Source organism: Falco rusticolus, chromosome 4 (assembly GCF_015220075.1).
Source record: "Falco rusticolus isolate bFalRus1 chromosome 4, bFalRus1.pri, whole genome shotgun sequence".
NCBI classification, from domain to species: domain Eukaryota; kingdom Metazoa; phylum Chordata; class Aves; order Falconiformes; family Falconidae; genus Falco; species Falco rusticolus.
Genome location: NC_051190.1, coordinates 77,645,831 through 77,671,522, shown reverse-complemented (window position 1 = coordinate 77,671,522; position 25,692 = coordinate 77,645,831). Strand labels below are relative to the sequence as shown.

The 25,692-nt window shown below is 41.1% G+C and overlaps 1 protein-coding gene across 9 annotated transcripts in view; it reads right to left on the bottom strand.

Annotated features, from left to right (window-relative positions):
• Positions 1 to 25,692, bottom strand: part of DYNC1I1 (dynein cytoplasmic 1 intermediate chain 1) — a 193,977-nt gene that overhangs the window by 27,595 nt on the left and 140,690 nt on the right. For all 9 annotated transcript variants that reach the window (XM_037386335.1, XM_037386336.1, XM_037386333.1 and 6 more), the window contains 4 exons: positions 23,277 to 23,423; positions 18,987 to 19,100; positions 16,027 to 16,160; positions 13,237 to 13,381 (listed from right to left, as the gene is read on the bottom strand). In XM_037386335.1, coding sequence (XP_037242232.1) covers positions 13,237 to 13,381; positions 16,027 to 16,160; positions 18,987 to 19,100; positions 23,277 to 23,423 — 540 coding nt within the window. The remainder of the gene's footprint in view (positions 1 to 13,236; positions 13,382 to 16,026; positions 16,161 to 18,986; positions 19,101 to 23,276; positions 23,424 to 25,692) is intronic.

Genomic DNA, 25,692 nt, shown 5'->3' with positions numbered 1-25,692 from the left:
GTGTCTTTTCACCGAGAACTTCTAATTTAGGTTTAAACACATCAACCGTCTAAGTGCTAGAACAATGGGCGTTGAATAGCATAGTATACCAAAGAGAAAGGAAATCTGGTCAACTGCTAGATGGCTGATATTCTTCTTATTCATGGGAAATGTTCTGCACCTACAGCACTTTGATATCATGGAAGAAGTAACAAAATTCCACAGAAGCAAGAGGACTATTAAGATATCATCAGTCCAGGGCTGATTTCAATCAGCATTTCCTTTTTGTCAATGTATCAAAACTTGTTTTGATCTTATTTTGAGTGTGACACTTTTTTAATGCTCTTTTTAGTTCTGTCAGTTTATTTTCCAATTCATGCCTAAAGAGCAAGGCATTAGAAGGAAGGGTCAGGAGATTTGGTTCTAGTCTGTATCCTGCTGTTCACATGTTGTATAGTCTCTGGCAAAATAGCTTTAGCTGATGTGCCTCAGTTTCCCTGTTAGTAAAATAAAAACACTTTTGGAGTGCTGGTATTTGAGGTGAAAAAGCATAGCAGATAGGCAGTGTGTATTGCCTTCACCATAGCAGTGGAAATAGTCAGTCAAATAGAAAGTCAGAGGGAAAATCTGGACAACGGGAATAATATGGCTTTTGAGACAGATCTCAGACATTCAGGGAATGACACACAAAGGAATGGAGATTAATAGGCAGTGGAGCACTGGAAGGAAATGAGAAACGGCAGCCATGTGAGCAGCCCTACCAAAAGGCAAGATCAGCTGCAGTGTGGTTGGGAAAACGGGCAGCAATCATATGGCACCACGCGGCAGTGGTAGCGGAGCTGAGCTACAGCCTTCATAGTGCCCCCAGTATCTCTGCCCTCCCAGCTTGACTAGCCTCCAGTGGGAAATAAAAAAGAAGCATTTCCTATAGTATGTCTTGTTGTCTCAACTAGAGAAGAATGTAAGAACTGCATTGAGTCGGGCTGGAAGTCCCCCTTGCTTAGCATCTTGTCTTCAGTACTAAGAACGATTGGCCTTTCGTAAAAGCCGACATTTCATCCTGGTCTGATTTTGCCCACTGAGAGCAGTTATGTTGATTTCATTGTGAAGACTCGATTTGTAAGGTTAAGTGTGTATATAAATGTTTGCAGGACTTCCTTACTGTGAGCCTGTTAACTAAGGGCCCAGGTCTGCAGATTCTTTTAATGTAAGGATTTATGAGTAAGGACCAATACCAACCGCTTTTAGGAATGTTGAAATGTGGAGCCATGTAAAGGTCACTTTAAAGCAGTTTTAAATTACCAAAACTTCAGACTTACACAATCTATAACTAACATGTGGCTATTATTATAAAACAACTGAAATTTAAACTTGATGAGCTTTCATTCTTAAATATCAACTCACTCTGTTATTCAATAGAACAGAAAAAATAGCTTAAAGCAGTTAAACTATGGGCCAAATCTACTTATTACTGAAAAAGAGAGTTTGGGGTGAAAATGTGGCCCTACTGAATCGATGGAGTTTTGCCATTGATTTCAATAGGACAGGATTTGAGCATTTAGTGGGAAAAGTGAAAAAGCCAATTCCAAGACACGTGGTTTTGTCTCATTTATTTAAGCATGTTGTCAAAATCTATTGTTCATCCTCAGTGTTTGTATACGGGCATTGTTTAAAAGGACAATGAAGAGCATACATTTTAAATACATGGGAGCTGTCTAGGAATTAGCACTTGTCTATAAAATAAGAATCTCACCTAAATAAATACTATGTATTTATATAAAAGAGATCTTTTTTTTTCCACATATAAATTTGACCAGTCTATTCCATTTCTTATTTGCATAGAAGAATTTTCTTTAATCCAGGAGGCGCCACACATAAAGTAGCTAATTATCCATATAAAGGAATGTATACATATCCACAGGTTTTAACTAGCATCTGACTTCTGAAAAGCCATAGAAAAAGCTATTGGCTTTGCCTGTTTCGTGAAAGGAGCGTTATACATGCTGGCACAATTTCTGTGCGTGTCAGCTCCACCTAAAGGTACTTCCCTAGACGTACCTTCAGCAGTACAGATGTATGGTGACACCACACGCTCTGTTGTCTCCTCTTCTTTCTTTCCGCTCCATTGTCAACCTGTACTTCTGGCTCACACTGTATTAACAACAGCCATGAGTGTTGTGCAGTATTAGAAGTTGATTTAAGCTAATTTGATTTTTCTAGGTGTGCAGCAAATATGACAGATTCATTAGTCCTTGGCATAGAAACTTTCCGAACAAGCTGATGTGTTTGTTTAGGCTCAAGCTCTGACTTTTGGGCATGTGGAAAGAGCAGAGCCAGAGCAGTCTTGAGCAGAGTGGCTGCTCGTGTGTCTGGCCCTTGAACAAAACAGGGAATAGGGGCTTGGAACTAGATGATCTTTAAGGTCCCTTCCAACCCAAACGATTCTATGATTCTATGAATTTGGCCCCTTATGGGACCAAATATTGTATAAATAGCATTTATTCATTAAAAAAGCAAAAATCCTGCAAAATGGTGTCAGAGAAAGACATCTCTTCTGCCATAGGTAACATGTAAGGAAGCATAACTGCTGTTTTTATTTAAAGCAAGTGTTAGCATCACACTGACCAGACGGTTGCAGAAGAAACTGGGACAGGGCATACATAGCTTATGAGACTTCCACTCAGGTTAGGATCTGAGCTCTTTCACTGTTTTATAGTCCCTAGTCTTCTCCACCTTGAGAGAGACATTTTACTACTTTGCTGAATCCAGACTCATCTTTCCCTTTCTAACGCTGCTAGTTAGGCAGGCCAACCCAAAAGATGCAGACAGTTTAAGCAAAAACTAAAAGCTTCTGGGAATTTTGAGGCAAATACTTCTCAAATCAGCTTTATTCTTGTCTTGACCTTTCCTCCTTCAATGGTCTCCTTCCTGGGACACCAGCTGTTAGCTGTTTCAGGTTACTTGTGCATACCTCTTGCAGTGGCGAGTAAGTTCTCCACTGTGTAGAAGACTCCACTACTCTTGTAAGCCTTCATGTTCTACATTTGTATGGAGTCAAAGAGGCCCTGGATTTTATTCAAACTGATTGATCTCCATGGGAATTTTGCCAGTTCTGGACTGCCACGCTTCTCCCAAGTCTGTTTTCTAATAGTTATGATAATTTAGGATAATCCAATAGTTCCTACTATAATGCTATACTTATGGGATTTGACTTAGTTCAAATTACGCTAGCTTTGAAAACCTACAGCAATCCCAGCCCGGGAACTGTTACAAGATGTCATAAATCAGAGGGGCTAGTTACAGGTACATCCCTGATGGCTCAACAAAGCCTGTCTGCACTCTCCCTGAAGGGTGTTATTATCCCACAGACCCTGATACTATATAGACCTCTCACAACTTGTAGTCTGCTCCACCTTTTCCAGGACTAGCCAGACCTTCAAGGATGACAATGGGAAAGCAAAAGGACGATGTTTATGCTCTTCAGCTTTAGCCCCCAGTGTTACTGGCTAACTGAGGTGCCCTAAAGTGAGTTACGTGACTAACAGCTCCTTTACCTGTCTTTAAATTCCTTCTGGCAGTCAGGTTCAGTGCTGAATCACAGATGAGCCTCTGGGGCTCAATGGACATTTTGCTGGGCTATGACCTATGTACATGTTGTGTCATCTCACTGTCACATGATTATTAGGTCACTGAATCAAGTCTAAACTGCATTTTTGGGCAAGGGAACAGACTTTAGTTTTAGATTCAGTAGCGACAGGAGGAAAGAAATGAGTATGGAAATGATTCCTACACTCTTCACAGCCCTGTTTTATTTAAGTACTGTAGTATTACTACGCTGATTGTTTTTTGGCATCTTAAAAGTTGCAGACAGTCAAGGCAGAAAACTGTTCACTTCTAGAAAAAATTGTTCTTGCAGAGATGCTGAAAATGTTGCCTCTCTTAATTGCCAATAATAAAAGAAAGTCCAATATTTTTGCATATACATGTGGGAATTATTATAGATAGAGGAGGGGACAAGGGTAAGACTGAAAGGAAAGGGGCTATGAGAGCAGACCAAGTCTTGAGATAACATGATGATTACATTTTTGTGGTTTCCTTCCAAGTCAAAGCATCACGGATGAGCATACAAGACAAAAGCAAAGGAAAAAAGGCTCTATGGCTGGCATAAGTGGTTTTAATAAGAACCAATCTTAATGTCTAATGGTGTGGCATGAAGAAAAAAAAGTAAAAGAACTTGGGAAGTCAGACATCACCTGACTGTTAGGAGCATTAGAAAGTCAGACAGCAGAGGTTTCAGGGTCTGTGAAGATAGCCTGGAACATACACTGATGGATAAACTGCTTATTTGGTTAATCCTCCTTAACTGTTTTAAGTCCTTTGCAGAGGTGTGACACATTCAGGCTGTGCTGCTAGACTTCAGTTGTTCTCTTCTACCCAGCCTTTCCACTTACTCAATGGAAAAAGACCTTTTCATTTTCTGAAGAAAAAAAGCAGAAAGCATGGCATTCCTCTTTGCCACTGCATATTAGCTGAGGAACTATTTTCAGTGAATTTGATATAAATGTGTATTACCTCATTTCTAATGTAAATTTAAATGAATTAATAACAAGATATCTGCTTGCAAAGATGAACTTTACAAACATCAGAAGGTATGGAAGGCCTTGAAACTCTACAAAACAGACTTAAGAAAAATTTAATGAAGAAGCTAATATGCAGACTGGGTTATAGTGAGTCACTAGGGAGGACAGTGTTCCCCAGCTCACTTTTCTCCCTGGTTCCTACTGGCCAAGCTCGTGTACGCTGGCTTCTGTGTTTGAGATCATCCAGTTTCATTCCCAGTCTGGAGCCCCTCTTACCTCACACTTGCAAGGGTTGTGCCTACAGGTTTCCACTGCTTGAGGTTAATGCCTCCTGCTCTACTCACCCACTTCAAGCTGGATGCAGTGTAGATGCAACAGTGGAGAAGCCTGTACAGGTATTTGCCATTTGTTCTGTATTTCCTCAGACTGCTGACTTCATCGCTAAATGTTAATCAAGTTTTCCACCTTTTATTTAAAACATGCTTTAAGCAAGCCAGCACTTCTTCCTATGCTACTAACTATGCATTTCAGTCATGAGACTTCTTCAGAAATACTATAATTTTCTTTTGAAATTTCTACCTACTTCTAAAGATGGCTCAATTTCCTCATTTAAGAAGCTCAAAACACTATAGAAGGTCTTCTTGTCCCTACCTAGCAAACTGATTCACAGTTTCTGTAGCTCATACTCCTGCCTTTATATTACTACTTTCCTGGATTTTTTTCAGAGAAGCAGCTGGGGGACTTGCTGGGAAATACAAGCAAGGTATGGTTTTCCTACATTGATGGAAGAATCACCAAACCCTGATCAGAGGAATCATTGAACACAAAGTGAAAGACTGAAGAAGGGTGGATTTGGTCTTCTAACCTCCAGTTGTCACTCCCTGTTTATATCCCACATGGGTGGGATTGGGAAGCAGAGCTGGAGAGGGAGTGGGATGCTTTAGAAGAAGCTGGATCACTGTGCTAGTGCTCTCCCGTCATGCGTGAAAGACAGCAGCATGCACTTAGGTCCTGAGCCTGTTCCTGTTGAAGTCAGTGGGACTGGTCTCCCTGCTTTGGGCCTCAAGTTGTTAAAGAGAGATAGTTTAGCTCAAATTGTGAGGCAAGGAGGGGAGTGGGATAATGTTGCTGTGGTTTCAGGGGGGTTGTTTCCCACCCCTGTGAATCTGATGAAAGCATTCAGTATGAGGCCCCTGAAAATTCAATTTTTTCTTTTTAATGGAAAATGCTGCTTCATCACAGGGTACCCAGCCTGGCTTTGCATGTGGACTCGGTGAATTACCAGGCTTTCAAGCGACTCTGCTGCTGCAGTTCCAGCTGCCAGGAAGTGCAGGCAGGAGCATGGGGAACATTGCAGGATGGCTGACACAGCCTGATGTTACAGCACCGTCTGCTGAACAGTCGAGATTACTATTTGTAGCTGCTGCCCCCAGGATGCCTGCAGAGCTCTCATGGGTCAGCAAGCAATGATTTTGAGGCTAATTATTATTGAAGAGAACTCCATCTCGTAGGATTTTGAATACAGTGCCTTTTTCTTACTGATAATAAAAGTCTCACACATAGCTGAGAAAGGACCGCTGCATGAAGCAGGTGGGAGAAAATTGCCATTAGGGAAGAAGTCTTGGGCTTTATATATTGATAATTTTCCTGAAATTTTTCACTATTACATGTGAGCCTGATCCTCCAGCATAATTCTGCAACAGAACAGTCAGTGGGAGGTTTGCATTTTGATTTCAGGGGAAAAAGGAATGACGACTTTGTTTTGTACAGATTATATGAGCTCCTGAAATCCAATTCTGCTTTCCATGTGCAAATAAAGCTTTCACTGCTACAGCTGGATTTATGTTAGGGTTTTCTGAAATAAAGTTTAGCCCACTGAGTTTTTCAGAACAGCCTTGGTATTTTAGATTACTGGTGTTTTTTGGGTTTTTTTTGTGTGTGTGTGCGCGCCATTCTTCACAAAACATTTCACAAAGCAGCAGCATGGTTTGTGTGAGTAAATGAAGTATGTTGGCCAGCTGAGGAATATTTTCCTATCACTTTTCAAATACGGCTACACTGAAAACCAAAATCATGAGAAACATTTCATGTGAAGAACTTGGGGCTGATTTCAAGCCACCTGACTTCACTTTGGTTTTGCTCTTTAAAATTACCTAGAAAATACCATAATCTTCTTTTTTGTACAGCTGGATGAGAGCCAGACCTCTGGCTCCAGAGGTAAAGGGCAAAACCTAAAAAAATCCTGTCTGAACAGGCAACTCCACCCTCTTCCCCAAGTCAGCTTGGCCTTTTGACAGAAAGTGAGCTCTGAAGCAAATTCATTCATTGCCTTGTTTTTGGACAAAATTCAAAATTCTGAACTCACACCACAGAGAGACCATTTCCATGAAATTCAGCATGCTGTTTTATCAGCCTTTGTCTTTCCCTATAATCAGATAAAATTAGCATTTGAACAGTGATTAATCAGATTAATCATTTTAATTGCTTCTATCAAAGAGCAAAGCCTGCACTGGAAAGGTATTGTTGTCAAAAGAAAGTGATTGCCTTATGAGCAGAGTCAAGGAGCTCCATGTAGTGATGCAGCAGTGAGGGGGACCATTCTAGCCAGGCATCCAAAATAAGAGGAATAAAATCAGCCCCTGAGAAAGATATTTGACCCCCACCAAAATCAATGGGAGGGAGGAAGAGTAAAGGATTCCACACAGCAGAAAATGGGGACAACTGTCTATATTCAGTCCACCTACTCCCAAAATGGACTAAAGTTTTGGTCTCCCTCACGGTACATTGTTTCTTTTCCTCTTTTTCTCCTTGATGTTATTTCTTGTGCCTCCCTAAATTCCCTGGGCCCTTTTGAATCACCCACCACGGCACTACAGCCAGATGCAGATTGCATCCAGATCCAGTGGGGTGGTAAGTGCAGAAAGCCAGAGGTCCTGATGCCCCTGCAGTTTGATTTAGCATCTGGTCAGAGCATACCCAGGCTTTCTTCTGCTTGTATCTTAGCTTTTATGGCTGCAGAATCAAGCTATAGCTCTGTGTGTATGGCATGAGATAAAGTGGCTGATTCCTTCGTGGTAGTGGTTTTGGAGAAGCCAGAAGATGACAGATCCAGGAGCTCAGAAGTGCTGCCACATCTGCCAGTTTAGATATGACCTGAGGCTGTCCAGATGCAAGAAAGCCGTCAAAAGCTACAACTGTCAGACTCCTGTATAGTCAGTGGTGGGAAGTAATAATGGTATCCTCAAGTGATGTCTAAAGTATGCATTGCAATTACTTCTTCCCAGTAGCTGTGTAAGAAACCGGAGTATGGAAGTTCTAAATAATATAGGATCCAGGAGGTTCCAACTTCATGTGCAGTAGAAGTAATCTAAAATGCTGCATGGGCTCATGTGAGAAGACTGAATATGGCCCAAAAGATTTAGGAAAGCTTAGAAAATAATATTAAGAATGAACAGGTTCAAGACTGAAAGTAGTGATATCTTCTAAATTTCACTAACTTCAGCTCTCATCTACCCTGAAGTGTATGCAAGATATATGAGTAACCTCAAAATTTCACCAATCCATTTCACTGTTGGAGACCTGTCTGATACTGTTTCAAACTGGAGAAGTAGGGCTGGCCCCAGGTGGACAAAACTGGTTTTCATCAGGAAGCGTCAGCACATTAAAATCAAAGCTTTACTCTGAGAAAGTCCTACTTTCAGTAGGCACAAGATACAGCTCAGGGCAAAACGGCAAGATCACCGCAGCACTTCCTCCCCTTAGGGAAGACACATGTTCTAGTCCTAGTCAGGCAAACCTTTGCAGCGTGGCTTGGTTCCCAAACCACTGGCTTACAGGATAGTCTTGTGGAGCTCTTCATAAATAACTGCGTATTCAGTGGAACAGGAACATCTTCCATAAGGCAGGGGAATGCTGTGTACCATCACTAACATCAGTGTCTCTCATCTGTGATCCACTCTAATCACCTGCCATGGGACTTCACCAAATCAAGTAATTGACTCCAGCATTTCCAACAACAGTTAAAACAATTTTCATGAGAATTCACCAAGTTCTTGCAGTAGTTCACTACCTTTACTCTCCTTTTATCACGACTACTTGTTTGACTACATTTCTGTTTGGATCTTTAACTTCCAGCAATGCTATCTATAACACAAGGGGCTGTCACTCACCCGCTTAATGTGATTGAAATTATACTAGAAAAAAATATGAGCCAGTAATCAGCTATCTAGATACATGGTATCTGTAATGTAAAAAATACTAAGTTCTTAATCTTGATAAAAGTGACAACCTGACTCTGTTTTAGTAAAATTTAAAAGTTGCCCATTTGTGAGTGCATTGTTTTCTTGGTGACTAAAGTCCACAATTATGTAATGCTTTGATTCATTCTGCTACAGCATTTTCCATCACAGTAAGTTTGATATATCAGGTTGATCCTATCAGATCCTATCAGCCAGGCTTTTGGGGAAGGGGATTGAGCGGGCAGAGGTACCTTTCTTTAGCGCACCACCACGTGCTTCTTTGTATTGTTCTTGTGATAGGCTTCAGCTTGACCTCTGAGGAGATGGGGCTCAACCACTAGTCCAAATTAAAACCAGTAGAGCTTGAAGTTATATGCTGATAGGAGGGTATTAAAATGCAAGGTAAAAATAATTTACTCCAAGAGTTGGAAGGACTGGGTCATAACAAGGTATTCAGCAACCAGATGTGCATAAGATATTGAGGGTACAGAAATGTACATGAAGGCACATAGCATAGAAATGTGAAGTTTTGCTGTTTAAAAAGTGGCTTCTCAAAAAGCACAACAGACCGCAGACTGGGATAACACAGGGCACCAAAAGAGAAAAGCAGCATGTGAAGAACATAAGAAAGAGAAGACAAAGAAGAGGGATGAGGAAAGAGCTACGGTTGATGCACATACTGGTAAGGCAAAACTGAGCACAGACACAAAATTAGGTACTGTTGTCACTGACGGTACATAGGTCCGTTCTTGCTAATTAGCTCTTGCTAATGCGGCAGTCCTACTACCAGGCTGCTCACCTCTGTCCCTCCTGATTACAGCACTCACTATTACTTATTGCTATTATATATTATTACATATTATTATATAATAATATCACTATTATTATTACTTAGACAAAGAGGGAGATAAGCATGAATGGGGATACAGCAATGTTACAGTTACTCCAATCTCTCTTCTAGCCAACTGCACATCTGAGCAGTTAGGCACAGATGTAAGAGGAAAAAAGCAATTAGCTCCTCTCAATGGAAGGATAAGAGATAAAGGAGACATACAAGGATGAATGAGTTAACAAGATTCAGCTCTCTACCCAGACCTTTATTAACTCCCTCAGCAGCAAACAAGCCATCTTCTATGCTGAAACTAGCTTATGTTTTGCTATGCTTTAACAATTCCAAGCTAGCTACTGTCCCTTGACACAGTATCTAAAAATTTGCACTCCAAACAGCAATTGCTGTAATAATAACAATACTTATATTTCATTATTTAACCTCATGCTATTCATGAGGATTAGTGCTTAATTAATTAACAACACTTAGCATTTCCACTTAGCACTTTACCTCTTCAAAGCATCTTACAGACAATACCTAATTAAGGGGCAGAGCTCCAGACACTTCACATCAGGACTTCCCTTTGACAGCTCTGCATCCAAGACTTGCTCATATGGTGTAGCATGGATTCAAGTTGAAAGCCCTATTGACTTCATCAGGAACCAGGTAGTGCCCTATCAAGTGACTACCCTTGCAAATTCCTTCCCTTTTCCTGTTGCTTCTGGTTGCTTACTATTCACCCAGGGATCTAATTATTGCCTAATGTGATGGGTGATAATGTGAATCTTGTATTAGTGTTGTCTACAAAACCTTCATTCTTCTGTTAGTGAAAACCTTATTCTCGGTCACCTTGTTGAACTGCATTTGGATAGAAAATGTGTTAACCACAAAAACAGATTATAAAATGTCAAGCCAGAGTTTTTAAAGGAGATGGCGCTTTCAATCCATCAGTCAAATGCCTGCTATGAAAGTGCCTTTCTTGTAAGCACCCCAGGGTGCAATACAACATCAATAGACAATATAAACAGAGAGCTTTTATGGTTCACTTTACACTTGGACATGGACTCTGAACCTGTGAAACAGAAAGGAATTGAATTTCATGACCAAAAAGGATAATGTGCACAGGATTAAGTAGAAGAAGGAAAGCAATACAGCATTGGATGCTGATAGAGAGATTAAATTTACAAGTAAGAAACCAAAAGAATAAAAAAATTATGAGTAAACTCTCATACACCAGCAGCAGCACTCAGTGTTTCATACCAATTCACTATATTTTCAGAGAATCAAATATTCTGTTGGGTTTATTCAAAGCTTGAACAACCAGGCTCTGACTATGAGAACTGAACAAAGAGAGCCCTAAATATGTAATAGCTCCAGCCAAGAGCATTACCCAGACAGTATGGAAATAAACTTCTGCAGGAGTCAAATTGGAAGAAAAAGAAAACATTCATCACAGTTCAAGGACTTGTCTAATGTCTCAGAGGATGTCCTCACAGGGCAGTGGCTGGCAGTGCAGCAGCCTGGGGCTGCTGCTGCTCAAAACTGCTCCAGAAGAAAGCAAGCGATCCAACACAGCAACACGGCTTCCAACTCTGAGTGGTGCTGTGGTGTGTCACATGCACGTCACAGCTCACATCAGCTAGGTCAAACAGCTTTCTCAGGAAGCCCCTCTTGCCAGATGAGCCACAGCTTGATAGATATTAGAAATTTAAATGGTTTGGTTCTTTGACAACTGACACTATTGAACAGAATCTGACCTAACCATTTTGGCACTGAATTCTTCCACAAGGATAACTGTGTACCACTAACTGCAGTGTCTTTGTGCCCGAAATATGCTGTGTTAGTGTTACTGCTAACTTCTGAAATCCCAGGAGTTTAAAATAAAAGCCAGACCTTATTATCCCTTAATATAATTTCATTTAAGCTGCAGATGGATGAGACCCTTATTGCCATATTCAACCTCAAACTGAGGGTCAGACACTCACCCTAGACTTCTCTGGACATGTAAGGTTGAAATTCAGCACCTGCCTTTCACCTTCCCCCAGTCTCCACATACTCTTTGCCCCTTACTCAGCTTCAGCTTCAACCCTCCAATGTTCCCTTGCCACGAGTCACCACTGCCCAGGACTCCCTTGTCTCAGACACGAAACAGCCTAGCCAGCTCCAACCAGCTAACACCTGAGCTCTCCATCACCTGGTTACCCTGCAGCCCTTTCTGATGTTTACCACCTAGGAACCATTCCAGACTCATTCCAGCCTGCCCATGGCCACTCCCCTGGACCACTTCTGCATTGGTTAAGGCTGAGCCCACTGATGTAATTAGTGTTACATGCTAATTAGATAAATCATGCACCTTCCTTATAATGAGTTTCCTAAAATGTAATGCTCAAGACAAAGCCATCAGCTGTGGTCACTGTTCACCAGGAAAAGATCCCTGTTAATTAGCATGCACACTGGATCAGGCCATTAAGAAATGCATTGTGAAGCTACCATGGAAGCTGATTCAAGTTATTATCTAGGTGCTTCTGTTTCCAGCACAAGGCTGTCACATGAGCCCGTCTGATCACTTTTGTATTTACATTTGCTATGCATCTGTCCTAGCCCATCTCTAAGCCCTGATGTCTTGGAGGAACACATGCTGAGACACTTCCTGACTGGGGTCAGCTTCCAATACTGGAACTCTGCCCGGTGCAGCCTAAGATGTGAACCAAATGCAAGACATAAAACCATGATTAAGACAAAAGCCTGGCATTTGGAAGGCAGTTTTTTACTCTGGTGTATGACAAAAATAACTGCTTAGATGACTTATATAATTAGGATTTTAACCTCTCAATCTCCTGTTTTCCTCAGCCTTTACAACGAAATAGGTTGGTCTCTTTAGTCTGTCCCACAGTTTTCAGTCATGCTGTCATTACCCTATATTCATACAGTTCTATGGGGTGTTGGGGTTTCAAAGTTTCACAGGACTGGGTATTCATTTCTGCTGTTCATAGTACTTTCCCTGTCAGAGGTCACAGGGACACGTCCATAGAGTAGTCAGCAACATGGAATGTAAGTTCCAGCATGTATTTCCTCCCTGCTTTCAGCCATCAGCATGTAATGTCTTTGGGACAATTTATACTTTTTTTGCTATCACAGCTTCCTACAGCAATGAATTTCACAAGTGATATTGACTGCATTAAGTTGTACGTGTGCTTCCCCTGTTGCTTCATCAGAAGAAAGTGTTGCTGCTACTGCACCACCACAGTGCCTAGTATTAGCCTTGCAATTTAGCCTGCCCAGGGAGTCCTGGATGGATTGTTTGATGACTTGCAGTACAAGACATCCTAATCTCCCTGCCCAGCAAAACTGCTTCAGTACTAGGGTTAATACTGAAGTGCAGACCAGCTGAAGCTACCTTTAAAAGGCAGGGTATGCTCCAGGGCACATATGGTTGATACAGTTACATTAGGTTTATATTTTATTTAAAATTTTATCACTACACATATTCTAAGCACAGCCTTTCAATTAATTAATTCTTAGGACTTGATGTAGACAATATTGAAATATTTCTGATAATAGCATTTTCACAAGTAGCATTACCCATCCCATCCCAGCTTGGATTTCTCACCTTAGTGGTCCACAACTTGACTGTCCAGTCAAATGATGATGTCACAAAGAGATGGGAAAAGTCAATTGGACCCACTGCCATGTGACAATTGATTCCTGTGACGGGTCCTTGGTGGCCTTCAAAAATTTCACCAATGCCAGCTTTACTGCAGGAAGAAGAGACATTTACATTCAGAGAGTGATTTAACATCTGGTGATTTAACGTAATTTTTCTTTACTTTTAGGTTTCCGTTTCCTTTTAAAATTCCATTTAACCTGTAAATATCTCGCCTTTCAGTAAGGCCTTTGCCTGCAGAGGTTTATTCCTGTGGGCACAATTAATGCTCAGAAACCAGCACATGGATACTTTCTCTTACTTCTGAGGACTTTCCTTACTTGTTTTTACATACACTGTCTACTACTGTAGCTTGAAATAAAATTTATGTATAATTCTAAATTATAATTATACCATAGCTTATGCCTCTGAGTAAGCCACTGTCACAAGGAATAACCATTAAAATAAAAAATGCAAGTATGTTAATGACTTATCATGTGCAATTCCTTTGCTCTTAAATATTTGAAATGACCTTCCACAGCAGTGAAGCAAATCACTAGGAAGCAAATCCTTTTTCACAAAAAGTGAAGGAACTGTTCCTGTGATCAGGTATCACAGAGTCATTACTTTGAACAAGGGGAGATGTGCATTTCATCAGCCTGAGGCTAGAATAGCTATTAGGAAGGAAAAATAAAACACTGTGTAAGAGAGAATATGCACAGTTTTCTTCTTCCTGGAAGCAAATGATGCCAGATCAGTTGTCAGTGCCGTCTCACAGTGTATACAGAAAGGGGAATCATGAGATTACCCTTTTAGTTGCATCATAGAAAAATTGCCAATGGAAGAAAACACATTAAAAATAGCCACAGCTCTGACAAGGCTGCCAGGCCTTTGCAGGGTGAATACAGTGTACCCAAGGAGATGAGGAGCTGCACTGGAGGAAATTGGTCCCTCATATTGCTAGTGTGGTGTCCCCTCACCTCTCCTGTTGCCCATGCTCACTTAGGGTCCCCTGCCAGCGCTCACAGCATGTGCTGGAGCTGGAGCTGTGCTCTGCAGTGCCTCTGCAGTGCTGGATGCAAAGCACACCACTTATTTTATCCCCATCTGTCTGCCACATAGTTAGATGAATAAGGGGAGTTCTGCAGCACTGAGAACACCTTGTGTATCCGCTGTGCTTTGATACACCTTTTTCCAGAATAATGTATAGCTCTCCACTGTGCTGGGCTGAAGGACACAGGAGCCTCTGGAAGTAAAGCAGGGATGATAGCAAAAAACTCTATAGAAAGACAGGCAGGACCAGAAGAAGAGTGTGTGTGTTCAATGGTCAGCAGAAAGACTGCTAAAAAGGTGAGCTAACAAGAGGGTCTGGCACTTTCTTCCTCTTGTGAGGAACAAGCCAGGCATGTCTGAAAGATCAGAAGTGAGAAATGCGTTTGGGCATGCTTCATTTATCCTAGCAGCCTAAGACTAATTCAAACCATCAGCCACTGCATAGCCTATCAGTATAATGCCTAAACAGACACAATTTTGCAATACTGTCAGTGGTCAGGCTAAAATAAAAATTATATTGAAAAAAAAATGTAAAACTATTTAAACAACATTAGGAATGTGTAATAGAAGCCTTACAATCTTAAACCAGTGTATCGATGTCTGGTCAACAGAAACGCAGAATGTGATAAAATATGAATTCAGAGAATATTGCAAACTATTGAAGTGTGAGGGTGAGCTTTGACTCTATCAGTGAAAAAAGGTTTGTTCTTTACAAAAGCCTTTCAAGCATCCCAGAGGATGAAACTACTACCAGAAGCTAACAGCAAGCTAGCATCCTGCAGATTTACAGGGTACAAAATAAGGAACTTGCAGTATTAAGCTACAGCCTGGGTTATCCAAGGAAGGGATATAGCCACCATGTATGAGAGAGCACAGGGTACCAGTCCTGGAAGCGGGTCAGCCAGAGCTTGCATACCTCCATGGCACACTGCAGCTATGCTCATGTTAGCAAATAAACCAGGCAGCAGCCCAGACTGAGAGCAAGCTGTGCAGCATGGCTCCTGGCTCTACAAACAGCCCCTCTCACCTTCCTGGAGAGGGTGGGCATGTCCAAACTGCCCGCTGAGAGTGGGGGCCAGCAGTGCTCAGTCTCTAGACTGGCTGTGCAGACACAGCCTGCAGTGGCACTGTATGGCTGTGCGTTGGGACATGCATGCTCTATTTATCACATGCATGCTCTGTTTCTCACATGCATGTGTGCCCATGGTGGCTTTTCTCTGATATATGCCTGTGGAGACTGAAGCTGGAGCTGAGGATGGAAAAAAATAAAGTGGATCAACCATCTGTGAGTGGTTTAGGCCTGATTACCCTACAACAAAACCGTCTTCGAGGGCCTCATTCAACCTGGCCAGACTTAGATACCTACATCTCAGCTAGCTGTCTAGACCTCCGTCTCACTTCATGGGTAAGAAAGAGGCTTTTCCGAGGTCCCAGTCATCTATTCTTCAGTCAGATGGCTGAAGAAGGTAAAGGAAATGAAACCTAAGAGCAGTCATAGCTCCCCACCAACTAAACAGGGAGCGTGGGGCAACTACCCCAGTATAACAGGCTGTAGCACAGATGTTCAAAATCGGGCAACTCCTGTCCTAGTCATGAGAACAGTACAGACACCATTGATCCAAAAGAAAAAACATGAAACACTATCCACACACACTCGGCTACCTCACGCCAGCACAGGTACATGACGTTATTTAAGTACATCACCTTCCATGACGACAGGCTGTGTAGACTGTCCCCTCTTCACTGCCAACAACAAAGTTATTCACATCTCCGGTTGGGAAAGCCATTCCTGTAACTGCCACTGGTTTGGACTTATTGTACACCAGCTCCATGCTCTCCTACAAAAGAGGTCTTTGTTATTATTCTGAGATCATCCTTTTGTTTGGATGTTTGTTTTTTGTTTTTGTTTTTGTTTTTGTTTTTAATAATTCATTTCTAAATGAATAATTACACAGGGTAGCAGGAGGGGAAGAAGAAATAATTTGGTCCAGCCACAGGACTTTGATTTCTAAATAGGATGTTGTGAGAAGATGCAATGTCACAAACTAGGATAGCACTGCTCCTGCCATCCATGCTGCTGTCTGTCACATGTTTGAGAGCAGCTGGAAGACACTGGTCTTTGCTATATCATTTTAAATCAGGCAGAGATGACAGGTGAGAATTTAAAACCTAATGGTGCAGAAACTAAAGATAATACCTTAATGGATACACTTGCCAGCCCCAGGCTCTAATAAAACATGCAATACCCTTCTATTTACGCACATTTTTAAAATCAATTGTTTGTCAGAAAACACATGTAACATTGTGTGCACCTGACACATTTATCAGACTGTGCCATTTGTCCCTTTGCAGAGCAGAATTAAAAAGCTGTGGTCCTGTCACTACTACCATTCTAAGCATTGCTTTTCAGGGATTTTTTGAGGTAACCATAAACACTCCCTCTAGACTCTACCATCAAGCTACAAACCAGCAAGCATATTTTTGTTTTTCATTTGGTAGATGTATTTCAAAGTAAATCAGCATGTCCATTTTTGCTATTGCAAGTACCACCAGCATGAACACTCTGTGGCCGTTGCAAGATGTGTACGCTTTGAGCAGATTGTGCACAATTTTTTGGCTGTTCAGTCTAAATGGGGTAACCCAAGAACCCACACAGGGGCTGAACGATTTAGCAATTTTCATTTTTGGCTATTTAAGTGGGTATGTTTTCTATGTTTAAAATGTCTAAGCTGCTATTCTTCTAGGGCCAAAGCCTGTAGTGCTTTACTTAGAAGGGCTTTTTGCTGTAGCTGAAGAAAGTGGGCATCCCTGTGAGAGGAGAGGTCTGCAAATTCATAGAAATACTTTTGCTTGGTTTAAACTTTTCTTTTGGTTCTACTAAAAAGGCAAAACAAGACCTGGAAAATGCACTGGCAGAGCACCTGTGGACCATATATTTCTGTGAAAATTTGCTGGGGTGAGATCATAAGTTATTGTCTCTGCAGAGACACAGCCAGATACTGTGGTGGACTCTCTCCTCCCAGCGCCTACACCACGGCTGTACATGAGTGCTCTGGATCCATGCTTTCAGAAAGTTTCAGGCTGACACATCAGGAACACTCTGCTCCTCCGAATTTGAAGCTATGGTACGTAACTTGACATCAAGTCCTGTGCCTTTCTTTTCCAGGTCAGCATGAGCCATGCGCCAAACTTCAGCATACTGTGGGGTCTGTTCCCATCATTGTTAAAAGCCAGTTTTGGAGCAGGGAAATTCCATCTGGGAGATGAAGTACTGGAACTGAGATGTTGAGAAATTTCTGCTTCAGAATTTAGCATTCCAGTAAGTGAATATATAAGGGTGGGATTTATCTTCTTGATGTTTAAGTGAGAAACTGAGGAAGGGATTCAGGTGCCTAAACATAGATGTCTGGGCCATTTTAGCTGCCTCCACTTCTATCCCAGAAGAGTATTGGCTTTTCATAATCCCAGGACACAACTACCAGACTATTGCCTTAGATGAGCATGAGCAACGTGATCTGACTTTGAAGTTGGCCTCACTTTGAGTAGGAGAATAGATGGGATGACTTCCAGAAGCCCTTCCATCCTAAGATTTCATAGTTCTGTACCCCAGGGTGGATATTTGAAATGGTATTTCACACTGTGATTGGATGACTTGTCCTTCACAAGTGCCCAGTCTTTCTCTACGTTAACTATAAAGGGAACTCAAATTACTAGCTTAGATTTGACATGGACCTAGCTTTTAGGTGGCTAAGGTTAGGATAGAGGAATCCCACTTCTTGTGTCAACACTGCAAAGCAAATAATTTAATAGTAATTGCTCATTAATGCATGATTAATGGAATCATTAAGAGGAGTTTCTACGCAGCATTTTGAAACAAGATCAGATCCCATGATGCTCAGTAAAAATGATATTAATTTTTTTTTTTTTCTAAGAAATTATGTATAAAAAATGAGTGATGTATTGGAATAGAAAATGTATTACTCCAGAAGATAACACTTAAAAGATGTTTTTCCATAGACCTTTTCCAGCACCAGATTCTTTGTTTAGTTTCCATTATTATAATCACTAGTGGTTTGGACAATTTTCCTGGGTTTCCTTTCATTTTTGATAAAAAGGAGAGGAGTGAGGGGAAAGACAATAGCAGCAAACATTCCAGAAGGGGGAAATTAGTTCTAAAACTTTTGACTGGCATTGTTTGTTCCGTTGGCTACAAAAGGCAGGCAGCAAAGTAAGCTTTCTGACTGTGTGCCTTGCAAACCCGTAGGTGCCTAGGGTGCGTTCAGCAGCAGTGCAATCTAGTCCATATTTGTTAAACAATGCTGTACAGTAAGTACAATTTATACCACAGGCGACTTCTGTAATTACCGTGCTTTAAAATGGATTATTTCATTTTCACTTGAAACTGACCTATGTATTAACGTATTACAATAATTACATGATTTGTGGTAAAGGAAATGGGTTTTGGCTCTTAGCAGAGACTGCTGGAAGCAAGCTGTACTCTTTCAAGTGCATCCATTGGTTTTTGTTTGTATAGGACGTGAGGTTTTGGCTTTTAGGGGCTATGTTCCATTAAGCAGGTATCCTGCTTTACTGAAGGTGCTTTTTCCCCCCTGTATAGGCGAAAACAAACCCATTTCCCCCTGTGTAGGTGAAAACAAACCCACCTGTGGAGTCGAGAGCATGTCCAGGCTCCAGGAGCACATTTTGCCATCCGTAGAGACGGTAATGAGATTGTGTGCATTCTGTGTTCCAACTACATTCACACAATACACAGGATGCTGAAAACACATTAACACCGGAAATCAGAGAGCCATTCTCACATCTTCATGAACAAACTTCCAATGTCTCATATGTTATTTTAAAGAATGATTAAGTAGTTACATAATGCCTGGAAAATACTCCGCTTTTGCCAGATAGGAATTGTTTGGGGGTTTTTTTGATTTAAATTTTAAGAGGTATGTTATGGAGGTGGAATTGTTTTCAGAGTTTCATTTTCCTCATAATAAAACAACCCAGCTGAGTAATGCTGTGAAAATACTGAATTATGTGGATGAGATTTCACCCACAGGGACATGTATCATTCTACTGATGGCTTTTGACACTGAAAATAACCATCGGAAAGAGGCAAATTGTCCAAATGGAATTAAAATGAAAACTTTATTCAAGAAAACAGCTGCATAAAACTTGAACTTTTCCAGAATTTGGCTTGCATGTTAAATATTTGCAAATGTACTCCAGTTGAAATACCTGAACAAGACCATCAGCTTTCTCCAGCATTGGCCAATATACCTTTTTAAATCCATGATTATAAATGTGGACTGACTAAATTTAGGGTGTTACACCTGGTTCACCATAGCAGAGTCATTCCATGGAGGCTGAATTCTGCTTGGTGTGCAATAATGAAACTTGGCCTATTTCTTTTCCAAGGAACCTGGTAACATTTTGAGCCTAAAGCGTCATCTGATATCTGATGGTGACATATGAGGGATGATTCAAATTCAGTAACCTCCAGAGTGAAAAATCAGTCAGACTGAACAATAAGATTTTGTTTCCTTTGACCAGTACAAGTGATATTGCTGAATTAAGGGTAAGACAGGCCAAGCAAAGAAAAATTGTATTTCTCTGCCTCTTTTGCCGATGAATAGAAGACCTGCATCTCCAGGATGAAAAAATACTTTTTACTGATCCTTTCTTTATTTAAAGAAAATTAGGTCCAACTTACAAGAGATCCCTATAGAGCTTCTAAGTCAGCTCCATGTACGGTTAGAAACATGGCATTTGCTCCTGCTGAAAGGAATGGCAGAACTACCACTTATTTTAGACTGCTTTAAGATCCAGCTGTTGGTCACCTACCCAGTCAGTAGGGAAAGGCAGAAATCTTCAGAGCACTGCCTGGCTCTCACGTTCAATACCTGTGTGGGCCCAGTAAATGCCCGCAGCATTTACTTGGCAGCATCTGAATGCACAGTGTGTGTGCGTGTGCACACCAAAGATGGACTTAACAATTGCTGCTGAAAGGGTACCTTGTGCTTGAAGGCCACCTGTACATACCAGTAAGTTGCAAGGTCCATTATGATGCTAATTTTTCTCTTTCTCTCAAGATTGTCAAGCACCTGGTTTTGCCCAGATCATCAAGTGGACCCCAATCTGTCCCTCATGTGTCTTGTGCTATTACCCTCCTATGATGGACCTTCTTGCTGCCTAGTGATGAGATGACGCCAGTGCTAAACACAATTAGCAGGTACTGATGTGTGAAATTAGCATAGACCTGTTTTTTCATGGGTGTTTGACCTCCAGTAGCCCAAACAGACAGGGACAGAGTGGGTGGGAGGAAGCTAAAGCAAGCAGCGGAGTATCTAGAATATTTAGAGGGGAGGGAGAGAGCGAGCTGTGTCCTTCCAGCAGCACCTCAGCATGCCAGGTCTGGCTTTAATCAGGGCTACCAGCCATCAATTTCATGCACAATAAAACTCACGGCAGAAATGAAAAGACATAAGGAAAATGGATGAAAAAGACAACCAACCGTATGTAACAGAAAATCTAAACAGGCTCCTTCCTTTCAAAGGGTCGCTGCCAGCTTGCTTTTATTTATTTTGGAAATGAAATCATCATGCAAAAGGGTTTTGTCTTAATTAAAATTTCCTGTTGTCCCAAGTGCAGATGTGTGGTGGGTGTGAAAGGAAATTAGTGAATAAGCTGTGGGTAGAATTCTCTTTCCTGGTGAATCCAGGCGACAATCAGTGATACTAAACTTCAGGAAGGTTTAAGTCTGTGATAACAACATATTCTATCTGTTTCAAATAAACAAAGTGACAGAAAGAAAAGAGAAAAATCCTTTTTTCACATATGGTAGAAGTTCAAATTAAAAAAATTACTATTCAGCTCATGTATCTAGCAGTACATAAAGTAACATTGCTGCAGCAGTTGTCTTAATTTTTTTTTTTTCTTCTTGGCAGCTAGGATTCAAGCCAACTTTTTGCAACCAAGACTTTGTTTACAGTTTATGTGATTCCTATATATGAACATGAAGTAAGCGCTCTTTTATTGTAAAATCTGATTACTCCATAAAATATCGTGCCTCCTCATGTTAGGCTGTGTAAACAGTTATTTACACCAATCCATGACAGCACATAAAGTGCCCATCCACAACTGAAAGTCATTTATTTACATCTGTCAAAAGCAAAACATCATATTGCAGTAATAAAACTAGTTTAATATATAATTCCAGGAGGTACAATTTTGTCTTAAATGTTTTTTGAGTGTAAACACATTACGTCCCATTAATCTTTTCTTTTCCACTAGATTTTGAGTCCCAGTTGTTCAGTTTTCAGTGACAGCCAGCTTCTTGCCACTAGTTTTCTGGTCTGCTACATCTCTGAATTGCACTTCCAGGAGAGACTGGTTTTTTTCATGCAGATTCAACAACATTACTGGCGACAAAATGAGGGAAATGAAAAGGAATATTGAAGTTGCAACCCATGGCACAGATCATTGCATTATTATATCAACATTCATGATAGTGGAAATTTAGGGAACAATATTTGTACTGCCTGGCCCACTAAGTATGTCTGCGCACACCTGTCATTTTTTAATATAAGAGACTTGCCATCATAACACTGGCCCCGTGCTGAATCTTTTGCATTAATTGACGTGGCATGGCTTCCCTTTTAACTCCGGAGATTATGTTGTCACAGGTAACTAAAAGCTGAACCATGATCTGCAAATTCCAAAGATAAGAATCACAGAGCTGTAAAAGCTGGAGGTGCAAAAGACCTATCATTTTGTCTGATCCTTCGATCTGCTAGAACAAGATTATTATCTTATCTCTCAGAGTGTTTTGTGTAGTTCAGTTTCCTATGTTTCAGGAAATCTGCATTTTTCTGCATATGTATACCAAACCATTACATTTTTCTCTTCTTTCAGCCTGTATTTTCTTTTCTGCTTCCCACTAAGGAATGGTCCCAAGCTCACTCCCGAGATGAGATGTGTTTCCCATGCACAGAGTACACCTTCCAGCTCTTATGAAGAGGCTGCCTGAGCCCAGACTCTGGAAGAGGAGAACTCAAGAATGCACAGCATAGTGCAGGATGGACTGGAGGTCAGTGCCATAGCAGAGCGATGACACTTTAGGAAATCCAGGCTTGCCTCTTCCTCCAGCACGATATGAGTACTTTGCAATGTAGAGGAGTCTTCTACCACAGACATCATCTTTGTATCACAGAGAAATTATATTCCTTCTCAAGCATTTTGTGCTACTGCTCTGCATGTGTACCTCCCAGACACCACCAGAGCGCTGTGCCACCATCACTATATCTGCAGGTATCTGTGTGTGTCAGCAAAATGCTCTTCCAGATCATTATATTGAAACAAAATCACCCTCACTTTGCAAGCTCTGCCCTATGGCTCTGTCTGGAGTAGGAGACCATGACAGGCATTTATGTATTGCTCTGTTGGGAAACAGAAGTAAACTGCCCACTGTCTTCGAGGGCACCAGTGTCTACTTACAGGATGCCAGTGAGACCACCATAGGCGCCTAAGCTGGTTCAAAAGAGAAACTCCTGTGCAACAAGACAACAATAAATGACTCAAATTGCTTGCTGTGCTGGACTGACAAACACACAGTCCTTATAGGTGACCTGGCTCTCTTTACAGACAATGGACAGCAAAAGCCACAGTGCCACTGTGCGGGCAGAAAGGTGCCTCACTCCAGTGTCATAACTGATCCTGCCCTCTTCCTTGGAAAAGAAGATAATCTCTTGACCTGATCATACGAAATGCGGTAGTTAAGCACTTACAGGAGATAGTTGTATATCTCTCTTACCTATTTTTTTCCCTTCAAGGGCCACACTTGCTTTCATCTGTGTGGCAACCAGCATTGTAGACACAATTAGCCAGCTTCATTTCCCTGATGACCATTTCCTCTAAGGAAAGGAGGAGGTGTTTTTTATCCTTACCGTGTGAGCAGCAGCAGATAAGGGAGTTCTCTGAACTGGAGTGCGCCTGTGACTGCGATTATCCCACAAGACAATTTGGCCAGAGTATGTTCCACCAACAACCAGGTTTGGGTGAAAGCGGGCAAAACAGACAGACATCACGGAGGACTGGATTAAAACAGAGAAGAAGAGAGGCGTTACATGGTAAGTAATCTTCAAGTTTCTTTTTAAGGAAGCATATTGTAATTAGCATTTTGTATTTTTAGAATTCACTGTATGAGCTCTATTCATATTCCTTGCACACCAGTAATTCTGATAAAGTCAATAGGACACATGCAAAGAGCTAATTTTGACCCTAAGATATGTAGTTCCATTGGTCCTAGGGAAAATATGCACCATAGGATGAGTCTTAGCATGATGCTAAAAACCTGAAGATAGCCTCTCCGTGACAGTGATGGGAGAATGCTTAATATCATTTCCAAAAGTGAGAACTTCAAATAAACAGATGCCAACCCAACAGAGGTTGGTATCCTGGGCCATGATTTCCCATCAGGGAGAGCTTTTCCCCTACTGCTCCACTAGCTTTTAACTCTCAAACAATTTGAGGTGAGTTTGTGAGAGACCCTCCGTAGTTCACTTCAGGGTGTGCTGGCTTGACAGCATCAGCTGACAAGCCATGTCTCATTGCTGGGTCAATGACTGATTTCTCTGCTACAGAGAGGTCCTCTTCTAACAGCAGAGGGAATCACACTTTCCCTTACACTGTTTGAGCAGAAAAGTTTTTCCTTATTTTAATGACAGCTGCATTGCCTTTGTACGTTTTCTTCAGCTGGGGAAACTGAGGAGCCAGACTGGGTTAACGGTTACCCGGGCTATCTGATAGAGTGCCCCAGAAGCCAGTATGGAGAAGGGTATCTAACCCAACTACTGCCTTCCAGTCTCTTTAAAATAACATACATCTGAAGTCCTCAAGGGAACAGTCCCCAGAACCTTCATGTGCCAACAAGCTACAGCCAAGAGCAACAAGCTGTAACTCCTTCAAGTCCTCCATCCTCTTTCTAAGGAATCATTTCCCATTTTTAATATAATTGGTCCTGGATGTTATGTCTTGTTTTATGCAAATTGGAAAGCAAAAGCTACAGCATTCATATAATTTCCTGAAAATTCACATACTAATAAAGACAATTTGCAAACAGAAGCAAATGACATTTCTTCATGGGCAGTTTCAGTGATGCTTACAAGCCACAGAGCAAGACTTGAATTCCTGCAGCAGTTACAGTCAGAAACTTAAATTCGCTGTCAGTGGTCGCATTCTTAATTCATTTTCTGGCTGTTCCCAATGAATTTTGGTAACATCTTTGTTATAGTTTAATGACTGGATATTTTGAACTGGTGATGTTCCTATGTGTGAACCCATTCTACTCAATGACAAAGGGTTAACTAAATTACTGTATTTCAGTTGCATGAAAAGCATTGCAGACATTTAAGTGAACTTTGTTGAAATGGGAACACAGGAGCTGCCAAGCTGAACTAGACTTGATGTCTACCTAGCTGACGAGCCTGTCTCTGGCAGGAGTGGATGGACTTGTAAAAACTTTGACGAGGGCAGATGCATTGCCTTCTCTCCTTACTGCTCCTCATCCTGAATTCTAATGGCTAGAGACTGGTTTAAACTCACACACCAGAGATATAAACCCCTTTCTGATAGGGCTAGAATGAATTACGATAACTCTTGATGTCTATAATGAGGTTAATAAGAATAAAGTGAAATGTGAAGTTTAAATATTTTTTACTGAATTCATGTGGCTGCCCGATATCTATTGTTTAAAGTGAGATTATATGCTAAATTATCTTAGTAGACATAGCATACAGCAGTATATTCAATACTGTTTTTTGATCTAATGAGATTGCCAAGACAATGAAATAAACTGCCACTGCCTTTTTTAATTCCTCATTCTCTCTGAATCCTCATGGCTGTTCACTTGACATCTTTGATCCCTTCTTGACTAAAGCTTTTGCATACATTTTTCCGATGATACATAGTCTAGTATCTAATGACTAGATGATTAGTATACGTAACTGCCATTCTAGTTCATATCTAAGTGCTTGAGCATAGTAATTACTCTACGGTCAGTTGAAATAACAAGTAGATTCCAAAAAACATATCCAAAGGACCTATTAGCTTTACAGGTAAGAAACCCCACCTCTGAGCAACAGGACTTTGGTACTGCTAAGAGGGGCTTAAAACTCAGCTACAATGCAGCTGCCATCCGGTTTCCACAGATCCCCCATGCGTTATAATTAAATCGACCCTACAGCACATGTTCTACATTTTATCTCTTTGTTTAATGGCTTCGTGAGTTGTTTTAATCAACCCCTTTCATTCCTTATAACTAAGATGACAGATATTCTTACATGAAGTGAAATAGCCAGATGA